Source organism: Acartia tonsa, chromosome 4 (genome assembly GCF_053477335.1).
Source record: "Acartia tonsa isolate MP-2025a chromosome 4, ASM5347733v1, whole genome shotgun sequence".
NCBI lineage: Eukaryota > Metazoa > Arthropoda > Copepoda > Calanoida > Acartiidae > Acartia > Acartia tonsa.
The window spans coordinates 10,878,039-10,898,506 of NC_137263.1; the positions used below are offsets into that span (position 1 = coordinate 10,878,039).

General features: G+C 30.3%; 2 protein-coding genes and 1 long non-coding RNA gene across 3 annotated transcripts; 2 read left to right on the forward strand and 1 right to left on the reverse strand.

The window, feature by feature from the left end:
• The first annotated feature begins 1,105 nt into the window (after positions 1 to 1,105).
• On the forward strand, positions 1,106 to 3,421 carry LOC145318349 (uncharacterized). Its single transcript, XM_080159647.1, has 6 exons — positions 1,106 to 1,211; positions 1,434 to 2,161; positions 2,568 to 2,611; positions 2,860 to 2,921; positions 3,088 to 3,144; positions 3,410 to 3,421. Exons 2-6 carry the CDS (start codon positions 1,968 to 1,970, stop codon positions 3,419 to 3,421), a joined length of 369 nt encoding a protein of 122 aa, XP_080015773.1. The 5' UTR covers positions 1,106 to 1,211; positions 1,434 to 1,967.
• A 4,225-nt stretch (positions 3,422 to 7,646) lies between these two features.
• Positions 7,647 to 11,272, reverse strand: LOC145318356 (uncharacterized). The gene is made up of 4 exons (XM_080159653.1): positions 11,138 to 11,272; positions 9,454 to 9,690; positions 7,887 to 7,975; positions 7,647 to 7,653 (listed from the first exon to the last, which is right to left on the reverse strand). Exons 1-4 carry the CDS (start codon positions 11,270 to 11,272, stop codon positions 7,647 to 7,649), a joined length of 468 nt encoding a protein of 155 aa, XP_080015779.1.
• A 1,977-nt stretch (positions 11,273 to 13,249) lies between these two features.
• LOC145316030 (uncharacterized) lies at positions 13,250 to 17,684 on the forward strand. The gene is made up of 5 exons (XR_013878273.1): positions 13,250 to 13,342; positions 13,853 to 13,908; positions 14,548 to 14,651; positions 16,870 to 16,954; positions 17,348 to 17,684. It is a non-coding gene; the product is annotated as an uncharacterized LOC145316030 (long non-coding RNA).
• Positions 17,685 to 20,468: the final 2,784 nt, after the last annotated feature.

Sequence of the window (20,468 nt, forward strand, 5' to 3'; positions counted from 1 at the left end):
TCCCTTCTTCCCCATCCCTTCCCCCATCACTATTTCCCATTTATAACCCTCATATCTTCCCCCCCCCCCATCTCTTCTCCCCCATTCATTCTCCCCCATCCCTTCTCCCCACCCTGCAATGACAGAAGGGAAGGGAGCTAGATAGGATGTGAAGATAAATGTTACATTGTTGAAAGCTTACAAATTATGGGGGGTTGGGTAAATGAAAAATAATTTTTATATATCCCCAAAAATAATGTTTATGGATAAGTTTTAGCGATAAATGTTACAGTATAATCGAGACATTACAAAATGTGGAGGGGGGGGGTAAATGAAAAATAAAAATTTTTTATATGTAAAATAAGCCTTTATAATTGATGTGTAAGAAGAAATATGTTATTAAATATTTTGTGTAATAGTAACTTTTAGATTAGCTTGCCTACAGATTATCAATTATAAATGATAAATCTACACTTTTTGTTCGGTTCAAATTTTTAATAGGCTATTTGTTAGCGAGAGATAAATATGAAAAATAATAGAGTTACCTGATTTTTTAGGACTTGTTGGGTCCAGTGGTTGTATTTCATCGTCAGACTGAAATAATATAAAGGTAAGGAAAAGGTAAAAAAAAGAATATTATTGTGTATTTGGGAATAGTAAAAAATTGTGGGTTGAAAACATTATTTATAATTTTGTAAATAAAAAGATAAAAAAAATTTGAACCAATATGGTTTAAAGATTTGGGTGAAATAAAAGGTTTAGGGGTAGGGGGGGGAAATTTATTTTAGACTAAATGACATATTTTAGTGATTCTATATGAATCTATTATCGGGTTAAATTACATGCTTTCTATATTAGGATTATATTAAAACATTTATACTTACAAAGCAGTCATATACTGGATATTTCTGCGCCATCATTGAAAATGAGTGCTGTATTCTTTCCTAGCCTGTCGTTTCCGGATCCTAATGAGTTAAGTTCTGAAGATCTTGGAGCCGTTGAAGGAGTGGTTCTAGATGGATCTGGCAAATCTGTCCCCAGGTAATCTGTAAGACATATAATATGTAAGGGAAAAAAAAATTGCATTTTTTTGAAAATATCTATTTATAAAAAAAATTATTATTTTAGAGGTTTCCGAATTGACTTGAATACGTGGTTGCTTATCGCGATTCTCGTCCTTGTTCTTCTGTTGGTCTTAACGCAATTGTGTATGGTTTTCGTTAAGTTGGGAGGTATGTTTCTAATTAATTAAATATTTATGATAAAGGATATATTTTTACTTTTCTATCCGTATTTTAAATTTCCTTATACGGAAAGGAGGGTTAAAATAATGCAAGCGCTGTATGCCGCGTAAAATTTTTTACTAGTAATGAACTAAAATTCGCGTGTGTTTCATTGTTTATATAAATTATTGGAGTGAGGATATTCTTTGTAAAAAAAAATTTAATTTTTAGCGTTGTTTGAGCGGTGTTTTCGAAGGACAAACAATATTCGGAGAGTGGAGGAGGGAAATGGAGCCCATATTGAAATGAATCCGTTAAACCCTGCTGGAAATAACATCTACGACGATGTCGAGTTTTAAAGAGTGAATTCAAATCGTATTTAATAAAATTATACAAGTTAGTTTAAATAAGAGGTCAACAGAAAATTTGAGGATTTTATTATATTTAATATAAAAATTTGAAAGTAATTTGGGTATTTTTATATGATAAAACTTGTATAAATTTGTGAAATACGACTTAATCTCTGTGTGTTTTCTATTTAAAAACATTATTAAAAAAAATTTTACCTGATTTTTCAGCACTTTAGTAATTAAGTTGATCTAATGATCTCTGTAAGGCAGAGTAATGATAACAAATGTGATTTTAATTATTAAAGTAATTTTCACTGAGTATTGTGTCTATCTTTTTAACTTTTGTAACTGTTTTCTTCTATGATTATTCACTATAACTTGAATATGTTTTTGCTTTCAGATTTATTTTACGATTATGGACATTTACAGTGTGCTATTCGATGTTGAGGATGAGACTGGGGGCCAGGAGCTGGGGGTCGGAGATTTTAAGTCGGAGTTTGAGGGGGATGGAGGGAGCGGGGGAACTGTGTTATCCGGTGGGGCTGGAAACACCCTGACGATAAATGTGGTGGTGGGGGGCAGCGTTTTTGCGATCTGCGTTCTATCAATGTAAGTAAAAAAATTTATTGTTGGTTAATATCGTTATTTTTGAAAACAAAGTAGCAGTCCAGAAATTGTTTTTGTGTGAAGTTGATCTTTGCTATTTTTGTGTTGGCTTCAACAAAGAAGGGTGTGTTTTTTAAGTTGACTAAATCTATATTTAAAATTCCATTCGGGAAGTCTATTGCTTGTAATAGTAAACCATGTTCTAGTTGAGGGCGTTCAAGTTGTATTAAGCATAAAAATTTTTCATCAAAGTTAATCTCAATCTTGGAATCGAGCTTGGTATGTCCTGGCAGGATAACAAATGATGTTAGGGAGGTTAAGTAGTAGTCTGCCTTTATTTGTTCTATTTTAAAGTATGGTGATCCGTGGATGATTAGTTCATACATCTAATATTTTTTTGTTGTTTCAGGTTGTTTCGGATGCTGTTCAAGCGCTTATGGAGACAATCCACCGGTAAGATTTGTTCTTAAATTTCGAATGGGAATTGGGTTTGATTGTTTAAAATGAAACGTTTAAACAGGTAGTCTATTAGTTTGTAGGTACCATAAATGTAAAATAATACGGACGAGATTAGGGCCGTCACTAGAATAATTGCTACAGGCAGTAAAAATAAGATTGCTATCAAAATACCAATAAATTGGGCTGGGTTCAGTTCATCAGTATGGTTGATGACAGTTTTCATAGATTGAATGTTTTTTTAGTCGCCAACCGAGAGATCAATGATGTTGTTGGGCCTGGAGGTGCTGTTCAGGAGTTAATCCAGGTACATTTTAGATTCTGGAAAAGAAATAATTACTTTGTCGTTATAATTAAAGGGGAGATGCAATATAATCAAAAAAAAGATATACAATTTAAGAGTTATAATGCAAGAATAATGGACATAAAAACGAAATATGGAAGTAAAACTTAAATATATAATATATTTTTAGCTGGAGCCTGTCAGCGCCGAGACCTGCACTCAGCCCCGCCCCGGCCTGGTGAGAAAGGTAAGAATAGAGTTTAATTTATTAATGGTAGGTAGTTAAGCTTTAAAGAATATTATGCAATTTTATTCGGTTCTTAAGAATACTTTATTATTTTAGAGGTTAACTGCGTTCGAGCCCAGGCGGATTAATTTTGTAAGTTTGTATTTCATTTATTGGTGTGGGAGGGGATTTTGAAGGATATTAATAAGTAGTTAAAATAATTGCTTAAGTTATTTATAGGTTTAGTTAGTAAATTTCTCGATTAAAATCTTATTTAATATTTTAGGATGAGGTTTGAAGCGCCTGTTAGTTGTTAAGAAGAATTACTACTGCCCGAATTCCAACATAGTTGGGGGGGGGTTAGTTTAAATTGTTTTTCTTCTTAAAAAAAATACTAGGGCTAAATTTAGGTAAAACATAAGTAGAGATTTTCGATGGGTTAAGTTATTTATTTGTTAGGAGGGTTTAAGTTTAGGGTACGTATTTAATTTAGAATTAGCAGTTGGATAAGGAAAAAAATATGTTGGATTGTATTAACTTTTAGGGGGGGGAGAAAAATAGGGGGGGGGAGGTTGTAGAATAAAGGATTGTAGTGGTTTAGTATATGAATGAAAAGAAATTTTACAGGATAAAAGGAAACGAAAGTAAAAAAAATTGTGGGTAGGTATTTAAATACGTAATTTTAATTGTAAAAATGTTCGGAAAGGTGGGGGTTAAATTTGGGGGGGGTAATAAAATTGAAAGAATTAAGATTTCTTTTCGGGCGCAGAGATTTAAGTTAGGACGAATTTAATTTTAAGGTGGGATATTTTAAAATTTAAGGAATTAATATTTCTTCTCGGGCGCAAGGATTTAGGTTAGGATGAAATTAATTTTAAGGTGGAATATTTAAAATTTAAGGAATTAATATTTCTTCTCGGGCGCAAGGATTTAAGTTAGGATGAAATTAATTTTAAGGTGGGGGTTAAATTTGGGGGGGGGTAATAAAATTAAAAGAATTAAGATTTCTTTTCGGGCGCAAGGATTTAGGTTAGGATGAATTTAAAAATGAGAAAATCTTTACTAGAATGTCATAACCTATGTATTAATTATGATGTATATTTTTAGAGGAAAAGACCACTACATTCCTGACAACTGAATAACATTTTGTTTGGAGGGGGGGGTTTAGGCTATTGAACATTATATCTTAATATTGATGGGTATCGTTAGATTTATTATTGTAATGAAAATAAGTGTAAAGAAAATTTTTTCAAGGGATTTGAAGGGAAATTTAAAGGTTGTAAAATTAGGGGAAATTTGTATGGAATAAGGATTAAGAGTTTAGTGTAAATAAATTTAGGGGGTTAATTTATTTATGCACTATTATCAGGTTTGGAATGGCTTTTTCTCAAAAAATAAAAGAATTTTAGTCTTTGACTAAATTCTTAAAGTTATTTAAGATAAAATATTTAAGATTTGGTGTTAAAATTTGGCTTAATGTTAAATTAAAGGACTATTTCTGTTTTTAAAATTCAAAATTTGATATTCAAAAATTCTTTATTATCAGGTGTGTGTCTCAAGGTTTGGACGTCCTGGAGAATTTATACCGTAATATTTTAAGAAAGTCTTTATCTTCGAAATTATGAAACTTAAATATATTTGGTAAGTATTTGCGTAAAAATTTAAGTAAAAGCTAAAAATGGAGTGCGTCATTTTAATGGCGTGGGTTGGATGGAGGGTTTACATAAAATCGTTTAAAATTTTAGAATATTCTTCAGGAATGTTAACGAAAGACACACCACTGTATAATAACAGAAGTAAAATATGATAGATTTTAATTTATCATTAAATTGATATTGGTAAAACCAAGGAAAGGAATTTGTTTCGAGATACATTAATTTAACACCTATTTGTATAAATGGAGGTAAAAATAGATTTTTATTAGCTTCTTAACGTTTCGGAAATAATTTATTTGAATAGATGGTTAATTAAAGGGAACAAGAAGAATTATGGGTGTTAGTTAAGTGCTATGTAAATCAAGTAGCGTTTAAAATCTGTTGTATTAAGGGGAATCATTCTATTGTACTATAAGATTTATGGGTTATGGTGTTAAAATATTTTGAGAGAAGCTAGTGGAAGTTTGTATTTATCTTCATTATTTTAACAAGGATGTAAATTTTCAAAATTTTATTTGTAAATATGTAAAGTTTGTATAAATTAAACTAAAATTTGCAATTTTTAAAGATTTTAAAGTTTAGAAAAGATCGTTTTATAATATTATTAGCATTCTTGTGATAAAAAAATTGTACCTAAGAAATTTGTATATAAAAGATTAGAGCATTTGACTAAATTACGCTTATATTTCAAAAGAACTTGTACCTGTTTTTAGTAATTATGTGACAGAAATTTATGTAACGTTATTTTTAAAACGAAAATTAAAATAAAAGTGGTTTATAAATAATTCATGTTTTCTTTTCTTATTATAACTGTAAATTAATTAATTAAAATTTGATAAAGAATTAAACAAGAGAGTGTAATAAAATAATTTTGAGGTGAATGTTTTCTTATGAATATTGTTTGATTCTTTATAAATGTTTCGGAAAGATTGGAACTAGTTTTAGTGAAAGAAAAATGTTTTAAAAAATTTTTCCCTTCTTTGGAATAAAAAATTGTTTTAAATTTACGGAAATTTCGAGGTCAGGATTTATTTTAAAAGATCATAAAGGTTGAATGTTTTCAAATCTTAATTAAAATATTAATCTTTAAATGGTCGTTTTAAAAGATAAAGACGATTAATCGATTGCGTCTTTTTTCTTTATACGATAATACCTAGTTGTATATTTCCGACACATAAATTTTAATGTAAATCTGCTTTTAAGATCTCGTTAAAAAAACTGATTTTATGAAAAGAAAAGGTGTTATAATAAACCAAGTTGAAACGTAATACCTAGTTATTTTATTTTGATTAAGATTTAAAAAAAAGGTTGTATTTATTTTGAATATAATTCTAAAATTTGTACTATTAAGTGGTTGAAAGTAAGATTAAAGTTTATTGAGTAGGAGCAGGTTAGTATGAATACAATGGGTGAAAAATACATTGTAAAATTTTGGTTAGAAATAAGTAGGGGCAATTTAACTTGTGTGTTTAGTGGACCAAAAAAGATTTATGGCACGAGGATACAATAAGCTTGTGCGGAGGGGAGGGGGTTATAAAATTTATGGGGTGGTATTAAGATATTTAGATAAATATTGTAGATTTCGTTATCTTTATGGTTATAAACATTAATTTAAATGTTAGGTTGTAAGATTTATGCGGTAAATATTTGGTAAGAAAATTGACAAGAAGTTTTCATCTGCCGAAAATAGATGTAGAGAAACCGTTGGCCAAATATCTGAAGATTTATGTTAGTAATCAAGAAGAACTAGAAATTTGGATTACAGGATGGAAATAAGTTAACCGTTATTGAATATTTGTTTGCAAGAATGTTCTATAAAGCTTAGATTAGAAAAAAAATTTTCTTAATAGTATGGAATTTATCTTATTTGTAAATATTGGATCGATTATAACATGTAATTATAAACGGGTTAAAGGTATGAATAATAGAGCTTGGATTTCATTAGGGGAGAGCGGTGAGAATTGCGTGTTCTATAATGCTTAGGATTTAATAAAAATAGGTAATAATGCGATTAAAGAAATTATTAGGTAAGAATAGAAGGTTTAACTTTTATTTCGTAGAATTATAAGTTAAAAATGCTTCATAATACTTAACAATGAGATTAATATACAGGTGAGAAGTTAATTCGAACTGTTCGTTACTTTGATAAAATAAATAAATGAGCGTTTGAAGGTTTAATGCAAAGCGTGTTTTATATTGCTTAGTAAAAAAAATAAAGATTAGGTCAGAGATTTTTATTTATACGAAAATAAAAAGGCAGTGTTACAATTAAACAGATAGATAATAAGGTGATTAAAGGTTTAATTTCACGTATATATATATATAAAAAAAATATTATTTGGCATGTAAAGGGGAAAATTATTTGCTAGACGCGATAACATGTTTATGTATATTAGAAAAAGATTAAGCGTGTTCTATACAGCTTAGGCTAAATTAGAATGGATCGATTCCAGTATGGGGGGTATGTACACAGTTATTGTTAAAACTATATTATACAATAATTAGGGTGGATCGATTTCGAGGTTAGATTAATTATACTTATTATTAGGAGGGGTTAATTATAAATTGATGCTTGGGACTTAAGTTAGTTAATCAATTAATAAGGCGGATATTAAGGAATGTAATTCAATAGAAATGTTCTTAGATGCATTGAATTATTAAAGTGTGTAGTATATAGCTTAGATTCACTCATATGATTAGTTTGAATTGGTTGGAATCGATAAAGGTTTAATAAAGAAAAATATAACAGAAATAATGTACAATAATTATATTAATAAATACACAAACAAAATTGTAATTTAAAGAGTATCATTTGTCGTATTTCTAAAAAATGTGTCGCTATAAAGATTGATGTCAAATCCGAATTTTTTACGTTCTGAAATAGACATAGCATCAAAGAATATGTAAAATACATAATAGAAATAAGGCAGATGGTTTCGGAGGATGAAACTAAGTACTCTAGGTGCAAAATTTATTGTAGGATTTAGCTGTTTATAGATAATAGCGGCATTACATAAATTAGCAATAAAAATGAGGTCTTTATGTTTTATAATGATCTCTAGATTAGGTTTTAAGATTCTATCTCTAAAAAGATCTTTTTCAGCTGGCGTAAGGTGTTTAAATTTTATTAAGGATCTGTCTATTATTTCGTCCACGTTCAATATATTGTTTCTGATGGTGCTGGATATGTTATACATCTGAAACAAAAAAAAGAATTATGCATGATTTTTTCTTACCATTTTAATAATATTATTTTCCATTGGAACTCTTTTACAATGACGTGTAGATTTGAAGAAAAGTTTTTGCACTATGGCTACGAGAATAACTACTAATCCTACAGCTGAAATGTCAATTAATATGCCTACGTAATTTTCTTCAACATATTCAGGAAATGTCAAATTATTTTTAACTTTATCTTCTTTTTTTCTTAAATAATTTGTCATATAATCTATTCTATTGTGAGAAAATGTAGATTCCTCGACATCTTTTGCTGAGTTACGCTTGAAGGATACTAAACCAATCTCCATGTCTATGAATGATAAATCACCATCAAAAGTTATATGCGCAGGTAAGTCTGATTGAGCTAAATCAAGATGTAATTGATTATTTATAGCATTAATAGTTAATTGGCTGGCTTTATGTAGCAAAACTCCTTCATTTGTTGGTGTAAAGGTATTTGATGGGTTATATTGAAATTCACAAAATTTTAATGTGTCATTAAAATTTTCTGAGTTTAAGGCTGTTAGACATTTATTAAGATTTATCCTTTGTTTATAAGATAAAGATTTATCTGATGGCTTAATATATTTATGTAATGAAGGGTCAAAAAGATAACCTTCTTCTAAGCCAAAATTATTATAATATACAGGAAATAGTTTGTTTCCTGATTTTTGGTTGTGATATTCAATCTTTTTAATATAATACGTAGGTATACCATCCCTAATAAATGAATCAATTATTTTAATGTCTGTTTTAGGTGTGTTGTATTCAAAAGTCGAGATGGCAGAGGCCAAGCGGTCTGTGATTATGTTCTGTTTGGCTTGTTTTATGGCTTCATAATATGAGTCCAGGTTAGTAAATAAATAACTTAGTGTTTCCTGCATAAATCGAAATTGGATAATAATTGATGTAAAGGATTGACTGTTGGCTTTAAAAGCGTCCCAAGTAGCATATTTATCAAAGGTTATTTTTGTGACCGCATTTAAATAGTCTAATGCATTAAGGGTATCATTTAAAAATTTCTCAGATACTTCAAATTTACCAAATTGGTGATAAGGCGATGGAACTTCTTGTGTGTAATATTGCTGTAATTCAGTAAATTTTTTGTTTATTTCCATAATTTTTTGTATCTGAGTATTTACTAATGATAAATGTACATAATACTCATTTGTTATTAGCGTGTTATATTGTAGGTCGTTACTTGCAGGCAATGGGAATTTTGAATTTGCTTGATCATAAATATTGAATACTGTTGTATTAATTTTGTTAATATCAGGTAATTTACATTCAAGTTTTATAATCGTTTCAAATTTATAATCATACATATTAGTAGTAATAGTGTCGATTAAGAAAAATTGCAAAGAAAATATTGAAGATGGAAGGATTAATATTAATAGATATTTTAATAGCATTATGAATCAAAAATCTTAATATCAACTTTTGAATTAAAATTTACCTTTTTATTCTGATTTTGTGCTTTTTTAAGGGCTGATCTTGTTACAATCTGTTTGTCTTCGTCGTTGTGGTCTTCAGGTAGGTCAACGGGCTCTATGGGGACAACTCCGTTCTCAAGTTCCTTAACAATTGCAATTTCGTCGTCAATAATTTCCTCAGGTGTGTTAAATATTTCTTCAAGAACTATATTATCTGATGATAAAAGATTATCTAATTCTTCTTTATTTATTTCCTCATACTGTTTTAGGCAAATATTTTTAACAGAAAGGGGGAGGGGGTCAAATAGGGGGTCTGAAGGAATGTATTTTTTTTATCTCATTTCTGTTTCTTCTTAATTGTTTATTATTTAAATTAGATATAGCTTTTACTACTACAGCTTTTTCAGGGAGTTGTACAATAACAAAGGGTGTTTGATAATAAGTTGTTTTCAACGGTCGTGTATTACCTAAGATTTTGGATTTATCCTTTACAAATACAATGTCTCCAATTTTATAATCTCTGGTAATTCTATTTTTATTTTTGTATGTTGTTCTATCTACATTAACTTTTTCAATTTTTAATTGTGCTTCTTTCCATATTTTTTGTAGAAAGTTATGTTTTTCTTTTATTTGGTCAATGTGGATATGAGCATTTGGATGTATTTTAGGTAGGTTGTCTGATAGAAGCGGATTTTCTGACAAATGTACACCTGGTCCGAAGATGAGTTCAGCTGGAGAGTAGCCTGTTTTGTGAATTTTTGAGGTATTATGCAATAGACTGACAGAGCAGCAGAGGAAACTCCAATTGAATGACGGACTAATTGCCAAGACTTTTTTGAAATATGTTTTAAAGAGCCCCACGTACCTTTCTATCCCTCCATGGGAAAATCCTGAGAAGGCTGAGGAATAAAACATTCTACATTTTAGGAAAGCTAAAGTTGAGATTGTCTTTTTTGATACAAAGAATGGGGCGTTGTCAGCAAGTATGCTTTTTGGGTGCCAAAATTGAAATATGTAATTTTGAAAAATATGTAAGAATTCCTCGCTTGTCTTATTGACTACGGGGAAACAATTAATGAAATTTGTAGCTGGACATTTTACAATTAGTATATGCACAAAACCACTACTACTAGGAAGACTTTCTATTAGGTCCATGTGTAAAATTTCACCTGCCTGGTCACTGATTGGATAGAATCCTAATTTTTCATTTTTGGAGTACTGATTTACAAGCTGACATGCATAACAAGTTTTTGTAAACTTATCAACATATTCTTTTAGGCGAGGATGAAAGTAATTTTGGAGATTAAGAATCATTTTATCTTTGCCAGAATGGTTCGTAGCAAGGTGAGCAGAAGCTATATATGCATATAATAGCTTAGAAGGAATATAGAGTTTTGGAATGTCATCTTTGTCAATGTAATATAAAAGTGCATTTTTAATTTTGTATTTGTTATTGTTATGTACATAAGTGTCTTCCGTTAATGCTTGGATGTAAATGTCTTTGTATTCTAATTTTTGTTCATCAATAATTCTTTGAGTGGTTAGAATTTTTTCTAAATCTTTCAATGGTTGAAAGATTGAAGTTAAATTTTCAATTATTTTATTGTATGAAAGACTAGAGCCTAAGACTTTTTTGCTGAGTTTTGTCTCTTTAAAGTCTTTTTCAAATTTTTCTCTAGAGATTTGAGATAAGAGGTTAATATGTACTTCAGGAATGGAGTATGCTGTAATGTTGTTGACTGATAATGATTTTTCAGGTTTTGGATCTTTGTACTCAACAAACTGTGGATGTTGTATTACCCATTTGGCCCAGTCGCCAATGGACATTTCCTCAGCAGGCATATTGTCATCTAAGCTGTCCTTCACATACAGAGGTAATTGTATTTTTACTCTTTCATGTTTTGGAACTTGAAATTTTCTGCTTAGATAATCTGCTGGGTTATTTTTAGAACTTAAAAATGCAAGTGTGACAGTTTTATGGTCATGTTTAATAATTAATCCCCATCGTTTCATTTTTCTACATGATTTTGTGACTCCTTCATTATACATCCAGAGGACTGTTTTATTGTCACATAATGCTAGAGTTGGGTCGAAGCCTCGAAGGTGCTCCGTAGCATGTAAGGCATCTAGAAGTGCATTAAGTTCTAGAGTATATATAGCATTACTTTCTACTGTTTCAGGTATAGACTTTGTGTGATAGCAGATAATTTCAAAAGTTCCTCTGTGTTTGCTGAGCTGATATTCTGGGTAAGAAATATTTATTGCTGGTCTTACAATTAGGGTGTCTTTTGATTCATAAAGTAGAAAAATGAGGGGTGCTGCACTTTTAAGTTTAGGTGCATTAAAGATAATTTGTTTTTGGTTATTGAATTTATCTGTTGAGTTTATTATTATTACTGATTTGTATAGTACACGTGCTAGAGCATCAAAAACATTTAAATCTTTGTCTATGGAAATTTCTCCGTTTTCCATATTTTTAATGAAATCTTTCATCATATGACGGTTTGACATGTATGTGTTTTCTAATATCTGCGGGTGGAGGATGTGGTCCCTAATATAGGTCACCATTTTCTTACTAATTGTATTGAATTCTGTAGGGCAATTTGAGACTTTTAGTAATAACTTGAGACTATGACTAAAAGAGTTTTTTACATCTTCACCATATCCTAAAGTTTTATCTAATAGATATTCATGTTTAGGTGGTTGAGATGTTTTTAAGTCTGCCATGAATGCTTTGTGAGATTGATCTGCTCTTGGATAAAAGATAGGTTTATAAGGTAATTTTAAATCATAAATTATTCTGTGTGTTTTATCGTCCATGTTGATGTATTCTGGGACTTTTAATTTTGGGAATTTTGCTGGAATAATTTGTGCTAGGACGCAGCTATACTGAGAACCTGATGCGCTGGCGGCATCTGTCATAAGAATTTTGGGAACTCCAGGTTGTACAATTTTTGAGTACAATGGAGCTGATGATAAAGTTTTATTTAAATCCAAAATTACTTTTTTATGTGAATCTTTCATAATGAATTTTGTTTTATCGCTTGTGAGTGCTGTTATGTGTTTTATGTCTTTAAATACGTCAAATCCACAAACTGTTCTGAAAGAATTTAACATACCTAAATATGATTGCAGACATTCTTTAGATTTTGGCATGGGTGCTTGCAACACTTTTTCGACCCTTTTGGGGTCGGCTTGTATAAAGTTGTTGCACACATACCATCCCAAAATGTTGATTTTGCTTTTACAAAAGGATGCTTTTTCTATGGAGATTTTACATTTGTGAAAAGCTAAGCGAGAAACTAATTTTTCTATGCATTGGAAATGAAATTTAACACTTTCCTCATAAGTATCTTTTGCAGGTGTGAAGACAACAATGTCGTCGTAGTAGGTGTCACAGAAATCTAAGTAATCTGGCAACATAAGAGGATAACCATTGTCATCAAAGATTATTGTATTATTTTTATCTCTACTAGGAACATGATTAATGATCATATCTGTGAAACGAGCCAATATAGATGGAGAGCTGGCCAATCCTGTGCATAGTGAATTCATTTGATAGGCTCCAATTTGTGTTGCGAATTGGGTGTACTTGCGGCAGTCTGGATGTATGCTTATGGAATTAAATGCATTTTTTAGGTCTATGACACTGTAAAAGGAAGCATCTCTTAATTTATTAAGAATCGAGCTAACCGTAGGTATGAGTGGAGGCTCTATGGTTATAAGCTCGTTAAGTAGTTTGTAATTAACAACTAATCTTGCTGTTTGAGCTTTATTTGATTTTGCAATTAAGAAACAAGGACTAGCAAACTGACTGAGTTCTGAACCTGATGTGCTGGCTTTGCTGACAATGCCAAGCTTTTCAAGAATTCGAAGAATTTCTCTTAACTGTGCCAGTTCCATTGGAGCCAGGTAATAACATTTTCTGGTTTTTGGAAGAGAGACATGTGGTTTAAGTGTAATTTTATAAAAACCAAGAGTGTCGCTGATTTTACCTGCATCCAGAGAGTGTAGTGAGATTATTTGTGGATATTTATCAATAAAAATGTCTTTTATATATGGCCAGTGTTCAGCATCATAATTGTTTTCTAAGATAATGTCTGATGCATTTTCGTAATAATTTGAAGGAATTGAAAAACCTGAGGGTTGTAAGTCTTCAGGTACAATATCTTTAGTGTTTGGCTTAAAGCCTAATTGTATGGTTTCATTATCATCAAGGAAAGAATCTTCCTGTTCTTTAGTTAATGTAATAGGTGATTCCTCTACCCTATCCCTTTCTTCTGACAAGCTATATTTTGGATCTTTAACGTCATTATTAATTGCATCTGGGTTACCTATAAAATCTTCTGCAAAGTTAAAATCTAAATTAAAAATATTTTGATCTATGTTTGCGGTCTTAGTTTTATCATCTATATTTTTTAGAAGAGTGATTTCACCTATTGGAGTGATTGAACTGTCAAGGAAAGAGACTTCATGCAGTAAGTTAATTTTATTCTCAATGTAAGAATTTATGGAGATATGATTTATAACAGTAAGTTCCTGGCTTTGTTCAATAAAATCTACATATCCCTGGATTGCGCCATTATAAGTCGTAGGTCCTACATTTTGAACTTTTGCTATTACAGACATTTTGTTTCTGTATCTTTGAACAAAACTAGTTGAGGGAAAAATTTTAATATTATAATGCTGAGAGTAAGGAATGTGGTCCTGACTTATAATCACGTGATCGTTTTCTAAAAATTTTGAAGCTGGGGATAATTGAAAATAGATTTCTGTTATTTCTTTAGGTTTAAAATCATTAAGAAAAACATGAGCTAAATTTAAATTTTCATCAGTATCAAAGTAGCTAGGAACTTCCTCTTCTAAATCATTTGATTTGTATACTATTGGTTGCATATAATTATCGGCTTTAAGACTTTTAATAATTAAGTTTAAATTAAGAAAATCTGTTAATGATAAAATAACTGGGTGTTTGCATTGAAATCTATCTTGGAATTTAACAATGTACAGTTTAATAATTTGTGGTTTATCTTTATAATCAAATTTAACCTTAAAATCGATTGTTCCTAATAAAGGTATTTTGTGACCCGTGTAAGACTTTAAACTAATATTTGTAGGTTGAATCATGTCATCCCATTCATCATCATCAAAGTATGGAAACAAATCTTTTAAATAAGAAAAAGAACAAATAGATAAATCAGCACCTGTATCCAGCATAGAGGTACATGATCTATAGTCATTATTAGTTAGATGTATTAACATTGGTATATATAGTTTCCGTCCATATGTAGGTTTTAGATCCATAAAAATAAGTTGATGCTTGTCAGATTTTAGGGTGTTTAAAGAAATCACATTTAGTTGCTATTGTGATTTAATTCGATTTCTATATTCTTGATTCACTACTCTCATATCATAATCCCTATGTTTTCCTTCCCTTTTGGCTTGAATAAAAGCGGGTCTGCGAAAACATAAGTGTTCAGGGTGGAGAAGTTTCATTTCATTTTTTGTTGCTTTAAGGCAGATGGTGCAAGGTACATTTGTTGGTGGCTGAACTTTTAATTTACCATTATCTAAACGCATTTGTCTGCATCTAGTTGATTCATGCCCAAATTCACCGCATAGAGGGCAATTAACTTTATTTTTATATTCTTCTACAGGTTTATTGTGGTGATATTTGTGAGAACCAAAATTATCAAAGAATTGGTCTCTAAGACGTTTAGAAAAATTTTGCGGATTATATTGGCCATTTTTATATTGGTTATGAGGCTGTTTACTATAGCTAGCATTGTTAATATTATTATTATTTTTATAATTATTATTATTCCTGTAATTATTAATGTTATTTCTGTTGCTATTATTATTTCTTTGGTAACTTTGACCAGGATTATATTGTGGCTTTTTATTTATATAAGAAGATTGATTATTATAATGATTTTTATTATTATTATTGGAGTTATTTGAATAATTTCTAGAGTATTGGGGCGTCCCGCCAATATCTAATGAATTTATATAGCTCCTGTTATAATTAGAGAAATTGGATCCATTATTATAAAATATATAATTATCTTCTATATCGAGATTATTGATGAAGTGCCTATTATTTTTATAATTATTATAGCTAGATTTTGCATGATTATTGTTATTATACGTAGATCTACGATTTTCATCAAAATTTAAAGCATTTACAGAGTGTCTAGGTGTATTGTATTTGCTGTAGTGTATAGACTTCATAGGTTTGCTAGCATAAAGTTTTTCTAATTCTAGATCTATGAGGTCAGAATAAACTTTTAATGAAGTACTAAATTCAGCAAAAGATGCGTTACGGCCGTAGTAAGCATTGCACTCTTTTTCAGCTTTAAGTACGTACTCTGAGCATTGGCGGGGCAATGCTTTCTTTAAAGCACTTATGACTTCAGCATTAAAGCATGAATTTCTGGAGGTTTCATCATGAATAAGTGCCGCACGGTTCCCTAATTCAAGAATGTCTGATTCAATACTTGCTAAAGTTGAATTAGGGGGAGGATTATATTGTAATAATTTATCTCTAGCTTGGAATGGATTTATGCGAGTATCATATTTTTTTAACAGGTTTGAATAGATATCGCTAATAGGCAATTTTGAGCTTATTTGATCAGATATAAACTGATAAGGTTCATTTGTAAAACTTTTTTGTAAGAATCTTTTAAATTCAGCCTCTGATAAACACATGTCCTCCTGAAACTCGTTAAGATTTGTTAAATGTTCAGCAATGGAAGGAGAGGAAGGACTTTTAGTGTTGAATTGTTTTTTTGGAAATAGATTATGAGCTAAGTTTCTTTTATACTCATCATGAGTTAAGATATCTGTAGGAGAATATTTTGAAGGGGCCACTATAGTTTCCATGGTTGTAAATTTTTTATCCGCTGTATAATTTTTTATTAAGTGATCTAATTTTAATTTTTCTTCTCTGATTTCTTTTTCAATGCGTTTTTTATTTTGTTGTAAATGTTCTTGATAATCATTACTTATGTCTTCTATATCAAGATTTGGAGCAGGAATGTCAGATTTTTTACTCAAAGCAATTGAAGTGCTAGCTAGGTTTAAAAGTAATCGACCGATAGGGTCTTGTAATGTTTTTGCCACATTTTCAGTAATTAGATTATTATGATGATCATCATTTATTAAATTATTATCTGTATTTTGAGATTCCATTATGATTGACCCCGCCTGTGACGTAGGTCTCGAGGGGGATTTTTCGCTTCTTTTAAAGATGCTTGTCATATTTTGACTTAATTAGTTTTATAATATTTTCGAAAGTTAAGAAAAATTGATTTATAAATTCAGCAAAACTTTTTAACAATTGTATATTAAAAATAGATAAAGCTACTAAACCTAATAAGGATACGAAAATAATAAAAGATAAGGCAATACACTTACCTAAAATTTTGAATGTTTTTTAGGTAGAAGACCAAAGATCGCTGTTTTGACGGGACTCTTCTCTGTTGATGTTGTGGTGTTATATACCGGATCCGTCAGAAATCACAGGTCTCCTTAATATTACAAAGAGTTATTATCACAGAAAGTTTTTCACAGCAAATTAGAAATACTTATTAATGGTGTAGAATACACAATCCGATAGGAAAAGAATTCGAGAACTATGAAAAAAAGTTGGAAAAGGGTTTATTAGTAGCAAATTAAAGTTATAATGTCAATTAGAATAAAAATAAGAGGTATCCTTTGAGTTATATCCAAAAAAATAGCAAAATTTTCAAGTGCTTTATCAGATTTTAAATTGTCTAATTCAAGTTTATAAACTAAATTATTGGCTGTTATTTTGGTGTCAATTGACGCAATTAAAAATAGTAAGATGATAGTATAGAGAAGTTGTTTTGTCTTGTACAAGATATAGATTGTCAAAAATATTAAGTATATATCAAGGAAGTCAATGTTCTTGGTAAAATGCTATGGGTCCGTATAGAAAAATAAGGTAAGAGAACTTAATTAAAAATTTTCTTAATAATTCTTATCTATCTAAGATTCAAAAGGACGTCGCGCCACCTGTAGGAGTGATAATAGCGTTTACCGCTATTCTATACCTTGCGTTATCAAAAGGGCAGGTTTTAACCTATCTATCCTTTGAAATTAGAAGACGTACGTATCAGCCTTCCTACCTGCAAAGCAATCCTTTAAATGTTGGTTCAGTAAGTAGTTAATCCTAGTCCCGACTCTCAAGGAAACCCAATTCTAACCGATAAGGTCCTCCCTTACTTAACGGCTTGCCACTAATTCCCTTGACAGTGTTATATTCGAGCTAGGTAAATTATAGAGTAGTTTTTTAACGAGTTTACCAATTAATAACTAATTCCTATTATTTTATAATTTTATTTTACAAGACTTAATTTAAACACAAAACAATCACAAGATATTAATCAGATTTTAATTAAATTACAAGATCTCAAGATTTAATAATATTAGATTTATATAAATGGTGGAATAATACTTATGAATTAATTTACAAGACAAAACAATTCAAGATTTAATGATATTGGATATATAAAAGGTGGAATTGTACTTATGAATTAAAGGACAAGACAGAACGATTTAAATTCGAAATGGTTGCAATAATTTAGAATTAGACCAAACAAAATTGTACACAAAACTTATTTAACACAAAATATTATCAATTAATGTATACTTAATTACAGGCGTGATAGGTATACCTATCTCAATGGATTATTAATTACTTGAGTATTAATTACTATTCAAAGTTATTTCTTTATTTTAAAATAATAATCAATCATTAGCGTCGGACTTTTACTGAGGCTTTAAAACAAATCTTTTACTTAATGTTTAATTTAAGATTTAAAATTAAATAATCAACCAATGGTGTTAAATGTTTACTGAGGCTTTAAATAAATGTTACTTTAAACTTTAGCTTAGGATTTAAATTAAATAATCAACCAATGGTGTTAAATGTTTACTGAGGCTTCAAATAAATGTTACTTTAAACTTAGCTTAGGATTTAAATTTTAAAATCAACCAATGGTGTTAAATGTTTACTGAGGCTTTAAATAAATTTTACTTAAACTTTAGCTTAGGATTTTAAAATTAAAATCAACCAATTGTGTTAGATTTACTGAGGCTTTAATTAATATTACTTAGACTTTTGGCTTAATAAAATAGTTATCAAATGTCAATTATTTCAGGAAATCAAATTCAACCACTGGTGTTTGGTGTATCTTTGGATATGATTAAGGTAATTTAATCAAAGTTTTGAAGTAAAACTTACTGGATTTCTATAGATCAGGAATTAATTTTCTATGGACAATGTTCTACAAGCAAGATGCTTTAAGTTTGGTGGCTGTGAGAAGAGTGAAGAATTTCCAGAAATCCTTGCCTTTTATACTTTTTGGGGACGCTTGTTGCGCCCCCTAGACGTCTGGTTCTAACCATAATTAATGGCCATCTTGGCTATCTGTTGCTATAATTGTCACATATCAGACGTCTAACTTTTATGGTTGTTGGTTTTAGCCGTCTAAATAACTGATATTTTCACTTTTTAGCATGGTGAAATTTGGCATGCTAGACGTCTAGTTTTTGATCTGTGGATAACTGTTATTGGGATTGTCACTTTTCAGGGTGAAACTTTCCCTTTTTTCACTTTCCTTCTGTCTAACAAGTGTATTAGTCACTGGGTTATGAACCCTGGTGTGTGACAAAGTTCATTGACTTCCTAATACAATCTCATCTTGACAACCATTCTTTCCACCAAAGGCCTGTAATATTTTAAGTTTGATTATAAAGGAAATGGTTGCAGTTTTCAAAATTAAAGATGTGATAAAAAGGAACGAATAAATGAATTGTTGATTTTGAACTTTTTTATCCTTGTTACAATATTTTATTAAAACAAACATTTTATAGGATACTACTTGGATGTTGCATTTTGGACAAGGACAAGCTATGTTAGAAGGTAAGTGTTTTAAAGCTTACTTTTTACAAAAGCTAATAGAATAATTATCTATGCACATTGCATTGACCAGTCTTGACAAAAAAGTCTTCAAATTTTGGCTCCCACTCAAAATGCGGTGGTATTGTAGCCAAAAATTTTAAGGACTTTTGTCTAGATGGGACAATTTTCTTTAAATTAGTCATATGAATGAACTCAGATTTGTAATACCACTTAGAAAATCATTAATAATGATAAAAAAAGTTAAAATCAAAACGTTTTCCCCCAGTTTTAAAATTGTGCACGCCCTTAAATGTTTTACTTACAATTTTGTAACATACAATATTTCACACACATAAAAAAACCCAGACACACCCTCAACAAGATTTTACCTTTACCACAGAGGAAATTTTAAAAGAGAATAGTAAATTGGTATGTAACATATAAGTATGTTTTTGGAAAACTTTATTTTTTTCTCTACATTATTAACCAGAGGTATTACCCTAAAGCCTAAAGTAAAACCAAAACAAAGGAAACTCCCGCCCTTATTTTCAAAATTATTTGAAAATAAGAGGGGCTAGGGGTTAAGTTCTCGACTGGAAACTTTGAGAGAATCCGCTAAACCTTCGTTGAAGTTTTTCTAGAGTCCTCTATGGGCTTAATTCCAAGTATTTAATGTTGTAGAAATAATTACATTTACCCACTTACCATTGACAGAAATAAATAGTCGTTATCTTATTTTCTACATTAGCTTGGGAGCATTTTGTATAAGAAAAAAGTATTTTGCAACTAGATTAAGTTAGGACATTGAATAATATAATTCAGTGGCGTGCAAAGCACTTTGTCTAGGGGGGGGCATTTTGAAGATATTGTAAAATTTTGCCCCCCCCCTAAATCAAAGTGCCCCGGGGGGGCACTTTGCTTTAGGGGGGGGCATTTTGATTTTATATACTAATTTTAAATAAGGGCGTTTTAAGGGGTGGGATTATTTGATTATGGGCCTTCCCTTCTTCCCCATCCCTTCCCCCATCACTATTTCCCATTTATAACCCTCATATCTTCCCCCCCCCCCATCTCTTCTCCCCCATTCATTCTCCCCCATCCCTTCTCCCC